This window comes from Typopeltis vanoorti, chromosome 21 (genome assembly GCF_054136105.1).
Source record: "Typopeltis vanoorti isolate ZY-2024b chromosome 21, IOZ_Tvanoo_1.0, whole genome shotgun sequence".
Lineage (NCBI taxonomy): Eukaryota > Metazoa > Arthropoda > Arachnida > Uropygi > Thelyphonidae > Typopeltis > Typopeltis vanoorti.
This window is the reverse complement of record NC_143569.1, coordinates 39,422,122-39,446,599: the sequence shown is the minus strand read 5'-3', so window position 1 is coordinate 39,446,599 and position 24,478 is coordinate 39,422,122. Positions and strand designations below refer to the sequence as shown.

General features: G+C 37.9%; 1 protein-coding gene across 1 annotated transcript in view; it reads right to left on the bottom strand.

The window, feature by feature from the left end:
• na (sodium leak channel non-selective protein na) overlaps nucleotides 1-24,478 on the bottom strand; it is a 1,005,813-nt gene that overhangs the window by 507,620 nt on the left and 473,715 nt on the right. Inside the window, exon 18 of the mRNA XM_090411658.1 lies at nucleotides 20,933-21,064. Coding sequence (XP_090267784.1) covers nucleotides 20,933-21,064 — 132 coding nt within the window. The remainder of the gene's footprint in view (nucleotides 1-20,932; nucleotides 21,065-24,478) is intronic.

Sequence of the window (24,478 nt, the reverse complement as noted above, 5' to 3'; positions counted from 1 at the left end):
GCCATCCTTTAAGAAATGAAAGGAACTGTAGGCCTAGTTAGCTGAGAAGTTAGTGCAATTTGCTCTCCAACCAACAGAATGCGGATTCAAATCCCATTGTGGGCATGGATGTTTATGATTCTCTCAGTGAGAGATGAATTTCATTACCTGGTGTGAGATCATTGCCTTGCTTACTGGAAGCCTGAAGTGGCTTAAAAAGAGTTCAATATTTCAATATTTGGTCTCTAGAACAGGGGTTTTTCGGAATATGTAAAAATAAATAATATATACAAAATTATAAAATTAATAAAAATAAAAAAAAATCCTTAGCCCATGTATGGTACATATTTACTCTAAGTTTTCAAAAAAAAAAAAAAAAAAAAATTTAGGGTGAAAGCCACATAAAAAAAAATAATTAACAAACCTTTTTTTTTTTTCATATCTGCATCATACACAAAAAAAAATTTGCAAGCATATAACACACAACATTATTATTATTATTCCGGGCAACTCCAAGAAGTCGACAGACTCATCGAGGGAGGCCCTCAATGAGTCTGTTGACTTATCATGTCAAGACCAACTATTCAACATTCCCACAGTACCTATCATACCTTGCCTTGAACTCATTCACGGTCGTAGCACCCACAACAGACTCTGGAAGCTAATTCCACTCATTCACTACTCTCCAAGTAAAAAACCTAGCTCTAACACCCTTGTTAACCACATTCTTGCCCAGCTTCCATGCATGGCCCCTAGTCCTCCCACCACCAGTCCTATTTTCAAAAATATCTTCTGGATTAATCTTATAGAAACCCTTCAGTAATTTGAATGTCTCAATCATATCACCCCTTTTCTGCCTATCGATCAATTTTTGCAACCCACAAATCTTCAACCTATTCTCATAAGGTTCATTCCACAGACCTGCTATTATCTTGGTCACTCGTCTCTGGATAATCTCCACTTCATCCAACATCACGAAGAAACCCTGGCACACATAACTGGGCACAGTAGTCCAGATGGGGTCTTATCAAGGCTCGATACAGAGGAACAACAACTTGTTTGTCTCTGCATTAAAGTATTTTTCAGAAGCCAAGTGATTTGATGAGCTGATTTAGCCACATTTGCAATGTGCCCCCTAAACTTCAATTCCCTATCCACCAACACTCCCAAATCCCTGACCTCATCAATCTCCTGGAGTACAGTTCCACCAATGTGATATACTGCTGCTATTCTTTTCACCCCAAAATGCATAACCTTACACTTTGCCACATTAAATTGACATCCATTTTTTCCTAGCCCAGTCCTCCAAACTATCTAAATCATCCTGTAAAATTTTGACATTCTGTGCACTCACAATTGCTCTACCCAACTTTGCATTATCAGCAAACAAGTGAATACTTCCTCTCAGATCCTTTCCTATATCGTTAAGGAACAAATTAAACAGTAGTGGTCCAAGAACAGAGTCCTGCGACACACCACTAGTCACAAGCTGTCTTTGAGACTCAACTCCTGAATAAACCACTCTCTGGTATCTCTCCATCAACCACCCTCCTATCCATCTCACCAACCCTATATCCATCCCCATCTGCTCCAGTTTACCGATTAGGGTTCCATGTGGTATCCTGTCAAAGGCCTTGGTAAGGTCCAGTAGAATCACTGTAAACCCATTACCCTTATCCAGTTCAGCCGTCACTGTGTTATAAAACGTGAGCAAGTTACTGAGGCATGATCTACCTTCACAAAACCATGTTGTCCCCCATACAATATCCCATTTTCATCTATCCAATCCTGTATTCTTTTCTTGACTAATTTCTCTAAGACCTTGACAACGATTCCGGATATGCTAATCGGTCGGTAATTTACAACAGCAGTCTTGGAACCATCTTCATGCAGTGGAACTATTTTCCCCCTCTTTCCACCCCTCAGGACTAACCCAGACCCAAGACTCCAATTAAACAAAATGGTCAACGGTACTGACAATTCTTTAGCCGCTTCTCTTACGACACGAGCTGGTATACCATCCAATCCCATAGATGTATTGACACTGAGGTTATGCAATTGACTACTCACCTCCACTTCATTCACCACAATTCCCGTATAATCTACTGGTTCATTCATTTCTGCAATGCCACCACCTGGATGATGTATTCTTGCAAAGTGCTCACTCAGTAACTCAACTATATCAACTGATTCAGTTACCTCCCTACCATCGGCATTCTTTAAAATCATTCTGCCGTATACATTTTTCCGTTTACTTGCAACATATCGCAAAAACTGTTTAGGATTTTCTTTAGCCTGCATGGCCAATGTTCTTTCATTTTCCACACTCGTTACCCTTCTGGCCTGCGCTTTATACCGTTCATGTGCCTGCCAGTCGCCTTTCTCCTTAGATTCCCTCCAGTTGTTTCTTTTTTTGCAGCTCAAGCTTAATAGTGTTATTCATCCATTTAACCCCGACTTGGTTTATTATTCGGACTCTAGGTATACAGTCAGCCATTGCTTCATGCAAACACTTCTTAACACCTCCCATGCACTATCAACTTCTAGTCCTTGTAGTTGTACATGCCATGGCACTGAACCAATCAAACTCCTAAGCTTTACATACTTTCAGCCTGATAATTCCACATGTACCCTGTCTTAATTGTAAATTCCACACCTTTAGCCACCTCCCAAGTCAAGACCCTATGATCACGCTCACCAATTGGTGGCAATGTGGTCATATTTGTTACAGCCAAATCCTCAGATGTAATTACTAGGTCAAGCACTCTCTGACCCCTAGTATTTTCCATTACATGCTGTCGCAGATGGTTATCCCTTAATAACCGCATAAAATCCAATTCCTTCCTCCCGTGTGTCCTCTCCTCACTCCAATCAATGCGACCATAGTTGAAATCTCCCATAATAATTACCCTCCTTCCACTCATTTCTTCTATTTGCTTGTGCATACTGTCTCCACCATCTTTTCCATCACCTGGTCTATAGCAGACACTGTAGTCTGTACATTACTGTAGTGTGTGTGTGTGTGTGCGTGCAAGCAGGTGATTAAAGGAGAACATATTTCTTGAACAGCTGGAGGTTCCAGCCTTCGTGAAAAATGGAATGGTATTTCAAGAAACAGAGGTGTGTGAGCATGATATATATTTGATAAGTCGAAGCTGAACTATGTATGGATGCTAACCGGCAGCTGCTCATGTTTTAACATGTTTAGAGAAAACTGGCAGATGGTGGTGGTGGTGGTGGTTAGTTTAGTAGCATAGCTCCCATGAAAATACCTATAGAAAAGGCATAATATAAAACCACTGCATCTGTGAGAAAGTGATGTGGGAGAGGCATACTGTCCTCTTCTGAATAACATCAAGAATTCTTATGGGGGGGCTTTTGGTTCACCATCCCATATGTCAAAACAATATTCTATACTATTCTGATATTTGGGATGTATTGAATTATATTGTATTTGTATTATTATTATTATCCCAAGACCATATTCTATACTACATTCTATACCACTGTGCTGGTTTGTTAGGAACCAACTTCTCTCTTTATACAGGTCTTTCAACTTCTTCCTTTTGAGGAAAGTGTATTCCTTTCCCCATTCCATCACATTCTGTTTTACCACTTGTTAGAATTTTATCACATGTCCCAATGCTAGGTAACATTATTCCAATCTGAACAGAGGATCTGGAATTTGGTTGAAAAAATCAACAGAAAATTTGGTGGAAGTCTCCATGATCCAGAACTGATCTCTACTTGTTCCATGCAGTGGAACTTAAGAACTGGATTATGATCTGACATGTTGATATCAAGATGTTTTATCTGAATTATCCTATTTATAAGGGAAGAAGAGATATAAATTCGATCAAGATGGGCACCAATACCTTGATTCATGTACGTGTAAGCCTGGAGATTAGATTGTGAATCTTCCATATTTCTACTAGCTGAGCATTGTCGAGACATGTTTTTAATGTTGCATAATCCCACTTTTCCACTCCTGGGGTGTCCTCCTATTTGTCTAATGTGGGGTTTTCAATAAAATTCTAGTCTCCAGCGGCTATGACGTAGTGGGCACCATATAAATATGGTTCCAATTCCTGGAAGAATTTTTGTGTAACTGTTCCATTGGATGGAGCATAAACATATTTCTAGTCTATTGTCAAGATTCTCCCTTCTACATCCCTTTGGATATTACAGAATGACCCAAGGAGAGGGAGGGCAAGAATAAGAACTCCTACTCCATCCCTGTTAAATCTTCCAAAGCTCCAATAAGAAAGAAGTGGATATCTATCTGTTAAAGTTTTTATATCTTTATATCTGCAGAAGTATGTTTCTTGGAGAAATAAAAACTTGCTTTATGGCATAGCATAAGTTTCCATATAGTTTTTTTGTTTAATTTGCCTGTGGAATCCATCTACATTTAATGAGGCAATGCAGAAAAGAGATGCTATGATTAATGAAGTGTCACTGGTAAGTCTTTAATTTTGAGATTTTGGATGAATCTGATGAAGTCATCAAACTGTAAAGGAGCAATTGTGTAGCCTGCTTCTTGTAAACTGTTTACCCGTTTTTTCAAGTTGCTTTCCATTATTCAGTTTCATGCTTATCGTTCTTGATTTGGAAGCTAGTTATTTTCTTTTCATGTAGATGATAATCGTACTGAGAAAACTTTAAGTCAGTAAACTTTATTATTTTTTTCTTTAATACGTTTGCTGCCAACTATGAGTATACTTGTAGTTGATACATGAGCCCCACAAGCCCAGCTACAAGTATACTTGTATGACGCTTACCGCCAGCAATGAGATTACCCGTATTGACCTTGAAGAAGTGAAATTGCTTGGCGTACGGGAACAAACTATGCCGAAGTAGCGTGGCAGCGAACATGTTAATTGTATCTCTTGCTTTTACTTTATTAGCATGGGATAGTTCTTCATAGTCCATAAACTCTTCTGAGCGTGAAGAGTCGTCACTTGATGATCTGCAACTGTCTCCATCTTTACATTTTTTATTACTTCTTTTTCGTTTAGATGTAGTTCCTTTTTTTTAAATTTTTTTTTGTTTATCCGCAATATTTTTTTATTAATTCATCTTTCCTCTTTGATGATCTTGTCTGCATATTTCAGTTGTCTTACTTGCTTTTCTGTTTCTTCTCTACTTTCTCCTTGTAGAACAGTTTCATGTTTTTGCATTTCATCTTGTATCTGTTCAGTTGTTATACTAGGTTCATTATTGGTAATTTACTGATGTTGTTCCATCTATATTTGACTGGGAAAGTGGTTCCTGTAGATCTGGAATTTTGGGAGACTAATTTCTAGCCAATTTGGTCATGCACTTTTTGTGATTTTACCAAGTGTAGTTTGTTTAAAAGCCCCATCTTTACTAGACTGAAGTGGAAAATCCAGTATATATAGTGTTCTAATTGGCTCTACTAGTGCACCCACTTTTTCAGCAAAAGTTCTAACAGAACAGATGTTAACACAGGGTTCAGAACATTCATATTTCTGGACATGTATTAGCGATATGTCCGCTCTCCATGCAGTTGAAACATTTAGATTTGGGGCAGTTACCACCCAAGTGATCATGTGAACCACAATGCAGGCACTGCCTTTATACTCAGGGATAGTTTACCAAAACTCAGGTTGTACCGACGTTGACAAAATTTGGTACAGGTGTCTTCATATATATCCATTGTGAAGCTGACATCACCAGTAAACCAGTTTGGATCTTCACCTGATAAACCTTTTCGTAAGTTACTAATCTCACCCCATTTCATGAATATCTGTATAAGAATTTTGTAACTGTTCTCTATATATTCCATTGGAAATCTTTTGATTTTTACTATTTTTACCTGGCTCCCAACCATTACAGGAATAAGTGCTGCCTTCGAAAGTAAAACCCGGTAACACTTTGCCCCTTGTTTCGACATCTTTAACTACAATTAAATATTTCCCTCTACTGTACAGGGTGAAAGAATAAATCTTATTAGCAACAACTATCTCTTTTAAAACCTTACTCACCTGTCTCACTTCTTTACATCCTGGAATTTCAATTCCTAGAGCTCGCACCATTGGAGGAATTGGTACCATTATCTCAGGTGGAGGAAAAAGACTAAAACCTCTGTGTTTGATTGTAAGGGAGAGAGAGAGAAGAAAAAACCTTTCAGTCTTAAGACTGAGAATTAAACAATCCCATGATATAGAAATATTTCCACACCACCAGCAAATGCTCTATTTGAGCTACTATAAAATTGCGGCCGTGATATCACCAAAAGTAATTCCGTAATGCAGATATTAACTGCACTACCAATAATCTTAATATTTACTTTAAGGAAAAAAAAACAGTGCTAGTTGGACAAAACCACTACTAGCACCAATAAAATAAAATCAATGTCAAAAACAAACAAAAGAAATCCAAAGTACTTTTATAGCCCAAATCCAAAATGTCATCAGTGGGAGCCAGACTCAGATGTAATGTAGAAGTCATATTTCCACATACAAGTAGCCAAATGCTGTGACACCTAGAGACAGATATTCAAAGTTTTCTTGCTTGGTTATACTATAAATTAAAGATGCCAAGAAATTATATTCATTGTTTCATCCTTTATCCAAGTGTAATCAAACAAAGTTTATGTGTGAATTTACTTCACAACTAGGCTACTTTGTATATGTGTGTATTTCATTATGGTACTGGAGCAATTGATGTGAAGTCATTAGCCTCTATATATAAGTAGTCCAGTCGTGAAATGACTTCATGCAAACTTTGTTTTCTTACACTTGGATAAAGGATGAAACCAAGAATATAATTTCTTGGCATCTTTAATTTAAAACATAGTATCCATATATCATCTTTAGCCAATGAAGTGTCACTAATTTCTATAACTTTAAGCCAACCTGAACTAATTAATTTAATTAAAGACTCTTAACCACATCAATGTCTATGTGGACAAAACATATCACATGTCGTGCACTTTATACCCATGACATTCTAATGTACCGTATTTTTCGATAGATAACGCGCGCGTTATCTATACAAAAAATTTAAATTCGTTAAAAATGAACATGTGTGGTATACATTTGAAAGGTATGAGAGGTAAATCAAATGTAATAACAAAACTAAGGTAGAAGTATTACTTAATATTTATGGAACATTACACTATTCAAATCTAAAAAATTCTTCATCAGACTCAATATTGAAAGAATCAATTGCGTTAAAAATTTCGTTTTTAATGCAATTTAACGGTATTTCTTGAGCTTGTCCGCACAGTTAGCCTAGTGGCTGTACGCTTCGCAACCATGTGCCTGGGGAAGGAGGAGTGTCCCAGGTTCGATTCCCGTCGAAGACGTGAGGAACTTTGAGGATCTTCTTCAGCCAAAGCCAAGTTAGTCAGTTTGGGTGCGGGTAGTAGGGTTTTTTCAGCCAGTTTATCTGGCATTTTTAATCCTGCAACCAGGCAAACCGGCCCCGTAAACATATGCTTCTACAGTCAAGAATATATCCCCCCAGTGGCAGACTAGACGACAGGTCAGCTGGGAGTGGTACTAACAAGTAGTCGCATCTAAGTAACATGCGGACCCACAGTGGTATCAAAACGTTTCTAGACTAGGTTTGTAACATGCCAACAGATGGCAGCACAAGGCTGCATGTACAGTCACAGGGAGCACTACCTTCATAAGTCAGTGTGCCAAAAGACATCGTCCTGTGTACAACGAGAGCTGTGCAACTGATGCTATTCTGACCACTTGCGTTACCACATCTGCGATTTCATCATGGACAGCAAGTTAGAACAAAGAGTAAATGTGAAATTCTGCATGAAACTGGACAAATCTGCCACAGAGATGTTTGACATGATTTGGCAAGTTTACGGCGATACTGTAGTGAGTCGTTCGAGGTGTTTTGAGTGGCATGCATACTTCAAGAGCAAAAGAACATCACTGGAAGACGATGAGGGATCAGGAAGACCCTCAACGGGCTCAACCCCCAAAAATGTCGAAACCATTTGGCAACTTGTGCATGAGGATCGTTGGAGAACACTCTGCAACACTGCTGCCATTGCCGGTCTGTCATACGGAACAGTCCAGGCAATCCTCACGTGTGATTTGAACATGCACCGTGTTATTGCCAAGTTCGTCCCCAGGCTGCTAACCCAGGAGCAGAAGGAACACCACGTCGAAGTCTGCCAAGAACTCTGTCAGCATACCGTGGATGACCCGTCCTTCATGTTGAGGATCATTACCGGTGATGAAACTTGGGTATACGGGTATGATCCTGAGACAAAGCAACAGTCTTCACAGTGGAAGAGCCCATCATCTCCACGACTGAAAAAGGCAAGGCAGGTCTGCAGTTCGACCAAGTGCATGCTCATTGTCTTTTTTGACATTCGCGGCATTGTGCATCGAGAATTCGTCCTCAGGGGTCAGATTGTCAATAGCGAGTTCTACTGCCAGGTTTGAAGGTGTCTGAGGGAGGACATTCGATGAAAGTGACCAGATCTGTGGCATGCAAAAAACTGGATGCTCCACAACGACAACGCACCCTGTCGCCAAGCTCTCCTCACAAGTGAGTTTCTCACCAGAAACAACATAATCTCACTTCTGCACCCACCCTACTCACCAGATTTGGCTCCTGCAGACTTCACCCTCTTCCCGAAGATGAAGCTCCAGCTCAAAGGTCACCATTTTGACACCACTGCAGAGATCCAGCATGAATCGCAGAAGGTGCTTGACATGCTTCGAAAAGAAGACTTCCAGGATACATTCCAGAAGTGGCAAGAACGCTGGGAGAGCTGTACTGATATGCAAGGGGACTATTTTGAAGGTGATAGTGTGTAAATGTAGATAAATAAAGTAATTTCTCATAAACAGAGCTAGTCTCGAAACCTTTTGATACCACCTCGTACGTCCTGGCTGGCTGGTTGGGGGGCTAAGACTTGCAGTGATTTATTTATGATGAAATAATTTATATGCTAGCAGAGATGCTCGAGGAAAAAGCACAGTATTTTGTAATGTGTGGAATGCATATGAGGGGTGAATTGAATTGTATAAAAGAGATAGATATTGATTACACATAAATGGATGTAATGTAAATCAACTGGAACGACTGTTGCTAGAAAGAATAGTACTGAGTGATGTGAACAAAATATCAATGAGGTCAGAGGTGGTATAAATGAACAGGAGAGTAGAACAGGCGATGCCAAAGTCCTTGTGAATGGAAATGAAAGGTGAGAAATGAACAATGTTAGAACAAGAATGGAATTTGGACAGGTAATCAGGGAGAGCGTCAGGAAGGTGCAGTAAAAAGAGAATAGATTTCTGGAAGCAGTAATGAATTCATATATGAGGATGGTCAGCATAGGAATGGAATGGAATGGAATGCATGGGAAACAGTTGAATCTGGGAAGATATATCAAACAAAGGGTAAAGTGCGCAGAGAGAAACAGGTGTGGAGAAGTCACAAACGAGGAGTGGCATGGGTAGAACTGGTTATAGACCAAGATTTAATTGCTATACTTATTTACAAATGCCAAGATTATCAGAAATAAGGAAGAAGAAATTGTTGCATTGATTGTGTTTATTCACCCAAAAATAGTTGTAATAAGTGAAATATGGTTTGATGAGAATGATATCCTGACAGGAATAGACATGGAAGGATATGATTTTTTTTTCATCAAGTTAGAAAGGACAAGAAGAGAAGGGAATGCTGCTGATGACAGAGGAGAATTATGTCTACAAAAGGCTGATATACAAGGTGAAAAAACAGTGGCAGTGGTTTTGAAGCAGTATGGTGTGAGATGAGGTTGATAGGATGAGATATTGAGTTGAATGTTGCTAGAGGCTGCAGAATGTGGAGGAAAAAGAAGTGGTGAAGGAAAGGAAGACAGTCACTAAACATGAAGAATTTTCTGTCAAGAAAGGATTTATGTCGAACTATAAATTTGGTAGTTATGACAGACTTAAGATGCATCATGGAGCAGCACCATGGCTTGAGAAGCTACAAGGAACAAATGTCAGTAGTGCATGGGAAGTGGTCAGGGATTGTTTGAGAGAAACAGTATCAGATTGCCTACTCTACACCAGGAATAAAATTCCTGACGTTGAGTGTTGTGTAAATTAAGCAAGAGGAGCAAAAAAAAAAAAAAAAAAAAAAAGAAAAGAAATACTGTGGAGGGAATATAAAGAGAATGATGATCAGCATACTCATGAACTTTACAACATGCAAGCAAGAAGGGTGACATATGGTAAGAAAGGCCAAATCAGATTATGAGAGAATAGTATCAGGCCAAAGTAAAGAGTTTTTTCATTATGTAGCAAGAAGGAAGGAAGAATGACTATGGTAGGATGACTTTAAACAGTGCTCCTGATAGGAAGATGACAGAGACAAAAGAAATAGTCAAGTTGTTGAGTGATTTTGCAAAGGTGTATCATCCAGATGGAGATTTTGCAGCTGTTGATGTGACAGAGACTCATATCAAAACTGAGGTTCGTGAACAGGAAGTGCTAAGCATATTGAAAAATATCAATGTGAATACAGCAGTGGACCTAGATGACATGTCAGCCTGTGTACTATATGAATGTGCAAGAGAACTGACAGTGGTTCTGACGAAGTTCTTCAGTTTAAGTCTCAGTTCTAGCAAGGTTCCAAGTGAGAGGAAAGAGGATAAAATAGTCCCATTACATAAGGGTGGCTTCAAGGTAGAAGCAGCAAACTACAGACCAGTTAACATCTCAGGAATTCTGGTTAAACTATTGAAAAACTTGGATGAGGTGAAATCTAACACTGGATGGATAGGAATATAATATTTCATAGTGGGCAGCATGACTTTGTAAATGGCAGGTCCTGTCTTAGTAATTTATTCACTTTTTATAATAAAGCGACAGCAAAATTGGATAAAGGAAATGGATATGCCACAATACTGCTGGACTTTGCAAAGGTATTTGATAGAATATCACATTGAAAACTTACAAACGTTTCAGAAAATGGAAATGGATTGGAAAGTAATAGCATGGATAGGGAGTGACTGACAGACAGATAGACATCAGTGAGTAGTATATGGTGGAGTGGAATCTAGAGAATGATAGTGACTGGTTACAGGCAAATTCATCAAAAAACAGTTAATCGAATTCATCGAACAGCAATTCATCGAAAAAGCAATTCGCCGAATGACAATTTAATGAATGGCAATTCGTCAAAAAGGCAATTCATCGAACAACAATTTGGCGAAAATACAATTCACTGAAAAAACAATTCACCGAAAATTTTTCGATGAATTCTTTCATAATTCATCGAAAGGTCATTTTTCTTGCAAACTATTGTTTAGAAAATGTTCAGTAACAATGCAGAACATTACTCATGATACAGACAACATATCGAAGGGGTCACTGAAAAGTAATAATTATTTTCTTGCATTTTAGAGCATTTAATGTAAGTGTACATCCTGCTTCATTGTACGGTTAGCGATTTATCTGTAGGGAAGACAGGAGTACCACATGCACTTATCTCCCGAATAACCTCGAAAACATGTAATTGCAGTTAATAAGGGGAGGAATAGGCTAAGAAATTCATTCTACCAAATTTTGTCACAATGACTCTAGTCTGACTGAAATTAAAAATTTCATTAAATTTCATCCAGCCAGAGCGAAATTGCTAATATCATTTAGGAACTTCTTTACGGAAATGTTATGATAAAAGTGATCCATTTGGAACTAAAACTGAACCGTGCAGACAGTTTCTTGTACTGAAAACTTCTGCGAATTCTGCTAAGTTAGTGAGATATTGTAATACATAATTTCGACACTTTTCTTTGTAGCCCCAAATAGAGCTGAACTAAAAACTGGAACGGTTTGACAATTTTTTGTAAAAGTTTCAAATACGGAATCCAAATAAAATTTTTTCATTAATAAATGTAATAAATAAATAAATTTACTGAACGTAAGTTAGTAGGCCTAATACTGAGATGACTAGGCTTTTCCTCCTGGAAATAGGCAAATCGGACAAGAAAGACAATAAGAATCCATATTGTTCTGTAATTATTCCTTAGTAAAGCAGCATTGCTATACCAACAATCATTATACTGAGGAGGATGAGGGAAAATAGTATTGATCATTAATATTACTACTACTACTACTAATAATAAATTGATTCTTTGATGTAAATATTTTTCACAATATAATAATAAAATACATAGGAATTCAGAATAAAAAAATTGAAAAACTTGAAAAAAAATACATTCCTGAAGATTTTTCAATCATGTTTCACTTATTTACTTCTGTTTCTGTTATTCCTCATCGACAGGAGTGACGCATGCACTTATCTTCCGAATAACCTCGAAAGCAAGTAATTGCAATTAATAAGGGAAGGAATAGGCTAAGAATACTAATGAGTATATGTGTGGGTATATTTCTGGGTTTTGAGGAGGTGATCAGTGCAGTTTGTTAAAAAAAAATAAATAAAAGGTTAAAATATTCTCTAGGAAAGGAAAATAATAAAATAAGGAATGATGAATAAAGAGTCTTAAACAAACCTGTAAACCTTTTAGAAGAATACTCATCTGGTGTTATATTTAGATGAGCAGCGGTTGGAAGTCTTATTCGACTTTTGAAGGATGCCAGTGGTCGGCAGATCACAGTTAGAAACACACAGTGCTAAAGGAAATTGGAATTGGGTTGAGCTGTTTTGAATTAAGGAAGACGCAACTGGCCTTAAATCACTGCGTTTGTTTTCCTATTCGGCTCGCTTGTTTTTCGGCAAGAAAAAAACAAGTTTCAGAGAGGAAAAATCTTCCATCCTCGTATGAGACAGGCTAACTCACCTTCAGGTTAAACGCCTTGATAAAGGCGCTTGGCATCCTTGATAAACGTAGGATGCTGAAGTCCTTTTCAGCAGTTTCATTAAATGAGCTGTAGAATTTTTCTCTTCTTTGAGGAAAGGGCTGATCTAAAGTACACTGTTGCAAATAATCAAAACAACAAGTAATGGTATTCCTAAAGGGCAAAGTTCTCGAAGTAGCCAGTCAGCTAAAATACCTAGAAGTAACAAGAGATGGGAAAACTTTCCTTCAATAATCACATCTCGTATGTTGCTGAAAAAAGCTTACAAGTAGTAAACCTTCTAGCTAAGTCAGCAAGGATGATTGAGGGATTAGGCCGATGAGCGCTGAAAACAATATATACAGGCGCTATACTACCATTGATAATTGACGGTCAGCTTAACAGCACAATGCAACTTATATCTGAGACTTCTCAACAAAACTAACGGCCCCCAAGGGGACCGCACCCACAGTTTGGGAAGCATTGGACTAAAATACTCCACATCTGTCTCAAATAATCAAAACAACCCATAACGGTCTTTCCAAAGGTCGAAGTTCTCGAGGTAGCCAGTCAGCTAAAATACCTAGGAGTAACAAGAGATGGAAAATTGAGATTGAGGGATTAAGCCGATGAGCGCTGAAAACAATATATACAAGAGCTATACTACCATTGATAATTGACAGTCAGCTTAACAGCACCATGCGACTTATATCTGGAACCATTAAAACAACTCCTATTTATTGGCTTACAATGCTAAGCAACATAATACCACCAAATCTAAGAAGTGATGCTCTGTCACGAGAATATGACAAAGTACTCAGAAATACTGAATTGCCTATACATAATGACATATCAGAACTATAGCTTAACAGATTCAAATCAAGAAAGCCCCCTCTTCGTGAAGATAAACATCTGAGAATGACCAATTAAAATACTAAAAATTAATGGAAACAAGTGTGGAGTATAAATACTAATGCCCAACTCGAAATTTAGTTTGATAGTTGCTGCCTCCACATCCCGGCAGGTGCGCACCAGTAGTGTCTGGCGCCTGTGTGCAAAACTTTAGTTGGCGCCCCTATCCTCCCCTCCAATAAAAAATCACTTTAAAAAAGGTTTTTTTTTTAAAAGTATTTCCTCCTCTTTGGTGCCTTTACTATCCTGGTGCCTGTGTGCATTGCACACATTGCACATATGGCCGGCGTGCCCCTGTATCCCAGGTGTGGAATTGGAAAGACATGGATAACACTGAACAGGATTCGTACGTCATAGAAGATGTGCAAACTTTCTGTACCAGTGGAGGAAAATTCCCTCACTGGAGTGTGACTGTGGACACTCAAACCAATCAATCCATCATATTTGCATTGAGTGCAGTCTTCGCGCATATACGGATCAAAGGAGCGACTTCCTAGAGGCGACACCGCCTTCTATAGACTCGATCAGAGAACATGATCTTAACTTATAAGTGCTTTGTCCATCAAACGTGTAACTGCCTGTTTTACTGTAATTATTTATCATTTACACTTTTTTTTATTTTACTTTTTACATATCTGTACCCATTTTTGTAAATGTACTTTTATAACTTTATGTAGATTGCCATACGATAAACAATAAATAACCTCCTGGTAGGGTAACTGTTGGAAAGAAAACGAAAACACCACACGCACACACACTTAGTAATCTACAGTTTATTCGACATCTGAAACAACTATCATTCAAAGATTTGAACCGTAGGTCAGATGTCCACAGAAACTGCACTTTCTTGCGATAGTTTAGGGCTCCTGTGCAGTCAGTCGAAATTATCAATTTACTGTTTTTTTCCTTAACACTAGATATCACTCTTTCTAGAGATGTAGAATGATGCTAAGCTGCAATAACTTTAACTAGGCAGAATAGCTGAAAATATCATAACATTTTCTGCAAAAATAGTATGGCGCGGTAAACGAATTCATTCTTTATATTTAGAAAGACATCCCAACTAATGTAATTCTGATTTATATATGTGGTCTCTTTGAGTTTACTTAGGTAGGGCGATATTGATGTTTATTCTTCTTTCCATCAATTTACTATTTCATTATTATTATTATTATTTCGGGCTACTCCAGGGAGTCCTTAGACTCATCGAGGGAGGCCCTAAACATCATGTCCACATAACTATTTGACATTCTCACAGTATCTATCATACCCTGCCTTGAACTCGCTCACTGTCATAGCACCCATAACAGACTCTGGTAGCTTATTCCACTCATTTACCACTCTAAAAGTAAAGAACCCAGCTCTAACACCCCTGCTAACCACACTCTTGCCCAGCTTCCATAGGTGTCCCCTAGTTCTCCCACCACCAGTCCTGATCTCAAAAATATCCTGTGAATGAATTCTATAGAATCATTTTAGCAATTTGAATGTCTCAATCATATCTCCCCTTTTCTGCCTATCAACTAGTTTCTGCAACCCACAAATCTTCAAAATGTTCTCATATGGTTCATTCCATAGACCTGCTATCATCTTAGTCACTCGCCTCTGGATCCTCTCAACCTCCTCCCCATCAAGAAGGAACCGAGGTGACCAAATCTGGGCACCACAGTCGAGACGAGGTCTTATCAGGGCTCAGTACAGAGGTACAATAACTTGCTTGTCTCTGCTCGTCAAGGTATTTTTCAACAACCAAGTGAGTTGATGAGCTGATTTAGCTACTTTTGCAATGTGCCCCCTAAACTTCCTCTCCCTATCCACCAACACTCCCAAGTCACTGGCCTCATCAATCTCTTGGAGTACAGTTCCACCGATGTGGTATACTGCTACTAATCTTTTCACCCCAAAATGCATAACCTTACATTTTGTCATGTTAAATTGACATCCATTCTCCTTGGCCCAGAATTCCAATCTATCTAAGTCATCCTGCAAGACTTTGACATCTTCTGCATTCACTATCGCCCTACCCAACTTTGCATCATCAGCGAACAAATAACTGTTCCACTTAGATCCTTCCTTATATCGTTAATGAACAGAATAAACAGCAGTGGTCCAAGAACAGAACCCTGCGGCACACCACTAGTCACAGGCCATTTTTTGGACTCTACTCCTGAATAAACTACTCTTTGATATCTCTCCATCAACCACCCACCTATCCATCTCACCAACCCTATATCCATTCCCATATGTTGTAGTTTACGGATTAGAATTCCAAGTGGTATCCTGTCAAACGCTTTTGCCAGGTCCAGCAGTATCACTGTAAAGCCATTTCCCTTATCCAGTTCTGCCGTCACCTTGTTATAAAACTTGAGCAAGTTACTGAAGCATGATCTACCCTTCACAAAGCCATGTTGTCCCCTGTACAGTATCTCATTTTCATCAATCCATTCCTGTATTTTTCCCTTGACTACTTTCTCCAAGACCTTGACAACGACTCCTGATATGCTGATTGGTCGGTAATTTGCCACCTTAGTCTTGGATCCTCCTTTATGCAGTGAAACTATTTTCCCCTCTTTCAATGCCTTCGGGACTAAACCATACCCGAGACTCAGATTGAACAACATTTTCAAGGGCACTGATAATTCCTTAGCTGCTTCACGCAAGACCCATGCCGGTATACCATCCAATCCCACCGATGTATTCACATTAAGGTTCTGTAATAGACTATTCACCTCCACTTCATTCATCACAATTCCCGTATAAACTAATGGTTCCTTCATTTTTTTAATGTCACCACCTGGTGACATTAAAAAATTACCTGGTGACTATACTTTTGCAAAGTGCGCGCTCAGTAACTCCACTATATCGACTGGTTCAGTGACCTCCTTACCATCGTCATTCCTTAAAATCATTTTGGCATGTACAGTTTTTTTCTTGCTTGCAGCATATTGAAAGAACTGTTTGGGATTCTCTTTTGAATGCATAGCTAGTTTTCTTTCATAATCGGCTTTTGCTGTTTTTACCACACTAGTTACCCTTCTGGCCTGCACTTTATACCTTTCGTGTGCCTGCAGGTCACCCCTTTCTTTGAATTCCCTCTACAGTTGTTTCTTTTTTTTGCAGTTCAAGCTTAATGGTGTTATTCATTCATTTAACCCCTACTTGTTTTACTATTTGGACCCTAGGTATACAATCAGCCATAACCTCCTGTAAATGCTCCTTGACCACTTCCCATGCTCTATCGACGTCCAGCCCTTGCAGTTGTACATGCCATGGCACTGATCCAAGCAATCTCCTAAGCTTGTCAAACTTGCCAGCACGGTAATTCCACATATACCCTGTCTTAATCGAAAATTCCACACCTTTATCCACCTCCCAGGTCAAGACCTTATGATCATTCTCACCAATAGGTGGCAACATGGTCATATTCATTACAGTCAAATTGTGAGATACTATTACCAGGTCAAGCACTCTCACACCCCTAGTATTTTCAATTATATGCTGTCTCAGATAGTTATCCCTTAATAATTGAATAAAATCCATTTCCTTCCTCACATGTGTCCTCTCCTCCTTCCAATCAATGTTACCATAGTTGAAATCCTCCATAATAATTACCCCCTTCCACTCATTTCATCAATTTGTTTATGCATGCTATCTCCACCATCTATTCCATCATCTGGTCTATAGCAGAAACCAACTGTATATTTTATTCTGCCAGTCTCAATCTCACACCAAATAGCTTCAAATGAGCTGCTTTCACTATCCTGCAATACAACTTCAATTCTCCTTGGCTGCAGTTCATCAGCTATCATCAATAACACCCCTCTCCCCATTTTATTCTCTCTGTCCCTCCTAAACACACTATAACCTACACATTCTATCCCACTAACTATATCATCTTCCGTCAGCCATGTTTCACTAATGCCAATAACCTGTGCCCAGGAAGAGCCAATCAAGGCCAAAAATTCTTCCTTCTTGTTTGTAATACTCCTGGCATTAGTATACATGAAATGCAGTGATCCCTTTGTCCCACCCCTATCTTGATGCGTTATTCTAAATGTAACATTCCCATTTTTTGTCCTTAGTGCTGGCTCAGGTACATTATATACATTTTTACACTCAACTGTCTCACTGAAGTTTGCATATCCACTCCCCCCCCCCCTCCTTGGTAGTTCTAGTTTCCCTGGTTCTGCACATCCATTTTCACTTCATTCAGCAACACTTTTTCCAGTCTCCGCACACCAAGTCCATTCAAATGCAGGCCATCCATCTTGTATAAGTACTTCCGCCCATCAAACTCATTCCACACATCCACGAATTTCACACCACACCTTCTGCATAACCTGCACATAATGTCATTTGCGATTATGGCCTTCCTTCTAAACTCCTCTCTGTCATAGCGCAGCAACAGACTCACCATTTTAACTCTGTCACTCTTTTCTTTCGCTACCTTTAACAATACTTTCAAGTCCTCTCTCATAAAAAATTTATCACCTTTCGATTCATTCGTACCAGCCACAATTATTAATTCTTTCACTCTCTGTTTTTGCACTCTAATACTCTCACTTACATCCTTAAATTTCGCACCCAGTAAGTATGATTTAGTTACACTCCCATCTATCACTCCTTTTAATAACGAGTCACCATACAACACTCTTTCCTTCATTTCAGAAACTCTCCCACTCTTACGCTGTTAAAGCTATTTTATTACGCTGTTCATAGCGAACACTCTCTCTCTCTCGTTTCGTTTTGGTTGCTTAAGAAATATCGATGTTTATTTTAATTTTCTAAATTTAGTAAAAAAACAAAGATTACAAGCATTTATACGTCCAGTCTATTTTTGACATTCGTGCATCGTGGTATGTGAAGAAATTCACAGTGAATGCTTTGCTTTCTCTATGTTAAAAATGTGGCTAATATTCCTTTCTTAATTAAGTTCATGTATTTCAGTAATGTAAACTTGCATACTACAGAACTACACATATATATATATATATATATATATATATAATGTTTTTTAGCTTGGTATATTATGTATTCAAGATACCAAATAATTTTATATAAACTTGGTTTTAATCCTATTTCCCAAGTAAGCAAATGGACAAGAAAGTCAAGTTTGCGCCTGCAAGTAGTGCAAGTCCAAGGCAACTCTTGGTAAAAGTGGATAAAGTTCTGATCACTTTTCTTAGTGTGTATAATACTAATATACTAATAACTAACTAACTAATATATAATATATATAACTATATATATATTTCATTTCCTGATAACATGATCAGGAAATGAAACTGTCTACAGGCAATTTATTCTTACAATTCATTTGTAAATATATAGGCTGTGTATTTTTTAATGCCTGGAAAAGAAACTTTTTTTTTTCCTGGAATCATTCATTCATTATTTGGTGCCACAAGTAAACATGTGGAGAGCATTAACTTTTCTTAACAATTAACTAGAATCTACACAACTCTTAGTGACTGATCTTCAGGGCCGTTCCGTGGGTTTGCGCCGCCTAGTGCAAAATTTTTGTGCTCCCCCTTCCATTAAAAATTAAAAGATCCCGAAGTACAATAACACGTTATGAATCATTTTATTATACTGCACATTAAGAGGAAATCTCTCTCTGTAAAAAATATAGTTTATGATCCTTTTTCATTAACGTATGAATTTTTATTAGCTAATGCTGCTAGTTATAATTTATGATCAGAGATGTTGAAGCCTAGATTAATATCATGGCTTTTAAGACGTCATTAAAAGAGTTTTTTTTAAGGGGAAGGGGTGGAAAAATATGCTTCTGCACGTGGCAACAAAATTTCTAGGGCCAGCCCTGGGGTCAGTCCTGGTGAATATGGTGTTTGAGGTAGATATTGAAATCCCAAGTAATATATTGTCTGTTGGATTTCATAAGCAGGTGCATTGTCTCGCAAAAGCAACACGCCTCTGCTTAATTTCTCGAACCGATTTTCCTTCAGTACCTCCTTCAATTCCTTCAGAGCTGCTGTAACAGTTTCACTTTTCTTGAGGTAAGGATTACACCATCCATATCCTAAAAGACAATGGCAAGAACTTTCCCTGCTGACTGTTTGGTTCGAAACTTCTTTGGCCATGGAGAACCTTTGTGTCTCCACTCCACTGACTGTTGTTTGTTCTCTGGGTCATAGTGACGAAGCCATGTTTCATCAACGGTTAGAATATGAGCTAAAAAATTTCATGAGGATGAAATCCCTTTATGAAATGTTCTTTTAACATCTCAACTATATCCGCCTCATTGGATATCATTCACTGCAACCAGTATGCCCTGCCAAAAAATCACTTTCCGAACGAAGTAGGATAAATAGTAAGATAATAAAAAGATATATACCTCTCAAAATAATCCAAAACAAACAAAAAAAAAAAAAAAAAATTTGCACACACATCTTCGCCTCCCCCCACACCTTATAATTCATTTTTTGGTGAACTGTATTTTCGATGAATTGTTGTTTTTCGATCAATTGCGTTTTGATGAATTGTCTTTTCGATTAACTGCTCATCAGTGAATTGCTTTTTCGGGGAATTGTCTTTCGATGAATTGCTTTTTCGATTAATTGTTGTTCGATAAACTGATTTTCGATGAATTGTTTATTCGGTGAATTGCTTTTTCGATGAATTGTTGTTCGATGAATTGTCTTTCGGTAAACTGTTTTTCGATGAACTCTCCGGATACCATAGTGACTAGTGGTATACCTCAGGATTCTGTGTTAGGGCCACTACTCTTTAATTTGTATATCAAAGTTATAAGGAAAGATTTAAGGACGATATTTAGTTGTTTGCTGATGATGCAAAACTGTGGAGGGCAATAGTTGATAAAGGTGATGTACCTACCTTCAGGATGATTTAAATAAATTGTCATCATGGAAAAAAAAAGAATAATTATCAATTTAATGTTGCAAAATGTAAGATTATACACTTTGAGCTGAAAAGGTTACATTGAGTGTACCATATTGATGTTACGGAATAGAAGGAAATTATGAGGCTAGGGACTTGGGGATAATTGTGGTTTCAGAAAGTTTCAGAGAGCATATTGCAAAAGTTGGTGAAATAGCTCAAAGGATTTCTTGGATGGCAAAAGTATAAACAGAAAATTTTAGTAGGTGTATTTTAGAATAAATCAATCAATCATAAATATAATAGTAATATCATGCAATTTAGGGATACATTTTCAATGCATCCTTTAATTTTTGAGCCTGAATTCATTTCAAGTCTTCAATACTCACTTTTGGAACATTAAATTCTGATGGGGTTTTATTTAATCTGGTCATCTGTGGACTATCAGGAAAGTGCTCGAATAAGAGCAGTCTAGTTGGTAAACTTTCTTTAATTCCTGCACTTTGTTCTCTTGCTTTCAACTGAAATAAAAAGATTTTATTTTCATCAGAATAAATGATAAAAAAAATAAAAAAAGTACAGTTTATTCAACTTACAAAAAGAATTGTTCCACCTTACACATATAACAAATTACTCCAATGATAATACTATAGCAGAAATTAACTTTTTTTTGTTATTGCTGTTTTGCTTAATGGGGAAAAAATTCAAAGGGCACACCAATAAGTATATATAATGCAGAATATTATGGTATTAATTACAATGCTAGCAAGAAGAAACGAAGCTACTATTATTATTATTATTAAATAAACCTCACATATTATTTTTTGTTTTTTATGTTGAGCCCATACACGAGAGGTTGGTAGATCAACCTATAGTACATAAGTACCATGTATGGGATGGGGAAAAAGGTACAGTAGTATCTCGCTAATCCGAACTAATAAAAACCGTGCTCGTTCGGATTAGTGAGTTTTCGCCCAAGAGACAACAATAACTAGTGTTTAAGACAAAAATATTCAGATTCTAATGGTACATCAATTTAATTCTGGAAATAAATGAAGTAACTCATAGAAAAAAAAAAGCTACTGTATTGTAATGTAAAACTTAAAAAGTAATATAAGTTTATTTTAATAAAAAATTTAGTTTGTATATATCTTTATTGTTGAGGATTTTGATTTAATAAAATTGCATAGTTCAGTACATAACTTAATTTGCGTAAAAAATATCACTTTCTTGTACACAACACAAAAAAAAGTTTCACAAAATAACACAAAAAAGTTTTTTTAATTTCTCTCTTAAAAAAGTCACTGATTTTCTTTCGCTTCTTGGAAGCTAAACTTTTTTCGAATGCTTCTTCTCGGAGCTGCATTAGCAAAAAAACTTTGTGGAATGGCGTATCATTCTGATTAGCCCATTCTATACACATATTAAAACTGTCAACTGCCTCTTCATGTTTTACTTTTTTTTCTTTGAATTCTTTATTGTCATCATCGTCTGCTAATTCATTCTGTAGCGTCATATTTATAATTTCAGCATCTGATTCGATTTCGAATTCTCTTTCGGTTCTACTTGTAATCCATTCCGTAACATCTCTTTGTGAAATTTCAACATCTGGATTTATATTTTTAACCAAATTATGCACATTTTGAATTTCTGCTTTTTGTGTATCACCGTAGTTATCTTCGTAAATGAAGACCACAGTTTTCCCCATGTTACTCGGATTGCTTCAGGTTTGAGGATTCCCAAGCAACATCAATTGAGAATGCTACATCCTTCAAATTTATATTTTTTATTGATGTGGTAACGTCATAATTTTGGGAAATTACATTTAAAAGCAGGTCTTTACGATCTTTTAATTTAATGGATTGTATTATGTTCTGATCCATTGGTTGCAACAATGCAGTACAGTTAGTTTGGAGGCAAAATAATAGCACACAAAATAATAATATATAATAAATATAATAAATAAAACTTTTTTTTCTTTCAAAACTGCAGTTCGAATTACTGGAGGGTTCAGACTAAAGAGGTTCGGATTAGCGAGATACCACTGTACTTGTTCACATTAAATTCGAATGACTATAGATTGTATTCCCTAGTGAATACATCAAGGGGAAGACTGTTCCATAGTATAGCGGCTGCAGGGAGACGAAGGAGGAGAAGAAACTTGTTCTGTGGGTTTCAAGGTGCACTGTGTAGGGATGTTGAGCAGCAGCTGCACGTGTCCCAATGAGCTTAATACTAAGTGGGGAATTATTGATGCTATTTCGGATGAACATTTTCCATGGAAATATTTGTAGAAGACACAGAGTGCAGAGACCAATCATCTGTGTGAAAGTGGGGTGGTGGGGGGGGGGGAGTAAGTTGGTAAGAGATAAGTCATTAATAAGTCTGATTGTTCTCCTCTATATGGAGTCGAGCAATTTGAGGGATCTTTTGGGGGACCCCACCCCATATGTGGGAGCAGTATTCCATGGTTGAGCAGATTTGTGATTTGTATAAGATTAATAGCTGTCCAGGGATGAAGTAATGTCTTGAGCGAAAGAGAAATCCTAGTTTTTTAGAAGCTGAGGATGCAATGGTTGTTGTGTGTTTATGCCAGGAGAGGTTTGATGTCAGGGTAATTCCAAGAAGAGAAATCTCAGATTGTCTGGAAATTTGGGTATTGTCAAAAGTAATACTGGGAGAAACTGGTTCTTTTTTTATGATTAATGAGACAGTACTGGGTTTTATTTGTATTGAAATTAACTCGGATATCTGAACCCTATTGGAGGATGGCTTGGAGGTCTGAATTAAGGGCAGTAGTGGTTGCTGATCTTTAGATTGAGGTGAGTTGTGTGGAGTAAGGTTTATCAAAAGAAAGGGAAGAGTGCAATGTGCTGTCATCTGCAAAACTGTGTATTGCATTGGAGGTAAGCTGAAGTAGGTCATTGATATATAGTAGGAAGAGGGGTTGGTGAGATGACAGAACTTTGAGGAACCCCAGCATTAGTTGAATGGTGAGAGGATAAGGAGTCATCCACCACCACAGATAGTGAGCGTCCGGACAGAAAGCTAGCAATTCAATTACAGAGGTCTTGAGATAGACCAAACAATGCAGCTTGCTTAGTAAGCCCTTGTGCCAGACCTGATCAAACGCCTTGGAAATGTCAAGTCCAACCACTTGAGATTCACCAAACTTCGACATGGCATTTGACCAGATCTCCTGTTGATCGGCAGCGACGGAATCCATACTGGTGGTCGTTTATTAGACAGGTAGCTTCAAGGTAGTGTAGAAGTTGGGAACTGATGATTTTTTCCATCACTTTAGACAGAACTGAGGCGAGCAAGATGGGGCAGTAGTTGAACAATAGTGACTTGTCACCCTTTTTTGGGAATGGGTTGAACGTAGGCCAATTTCCAGGCTGTGGGATAGATACCAATGGACGGAATCCATACTGGTGGTCGTTTATTAGACAGGTAGCTTCAAGGTAGTGTAGAAGTTGGGAACTGATGATTTTTTCCATCACTTTAGACAGAACTGAGGCGAGCAAGATGGGGCAGTAGTTGAACAATAGTGACTTGTCACCCTTTTTTGGGAATGGGTTGAACGTAGGCCAATTTCCAGGCTGTGGGATAGATACCAATGGAGTAAGACAGTATATATAAGCGACATAGGACAAGAGATAGTTCTGGTGTGCAAACCTTCAGGACAATTGGAGGAATGCCATCAGGACCAGGAGACTTTTTTTGTGTCTAATTTAGTCAGTGTTTTGCTGATCGCTTTTTGGCAAAAGGATACAGGGGCATTGTATGTTGGGCATCAGGAATGGTTGGGGGACATTTACCACTGTCGATTGTGTGTGCATTGGAGGCAAAATGTGAGGTCAGGAGATTAGTCTATTCTGTAGGAGATGATGCAATGGAGCCATCTGGATATGATAGAGGTAGGAATAGTGTTG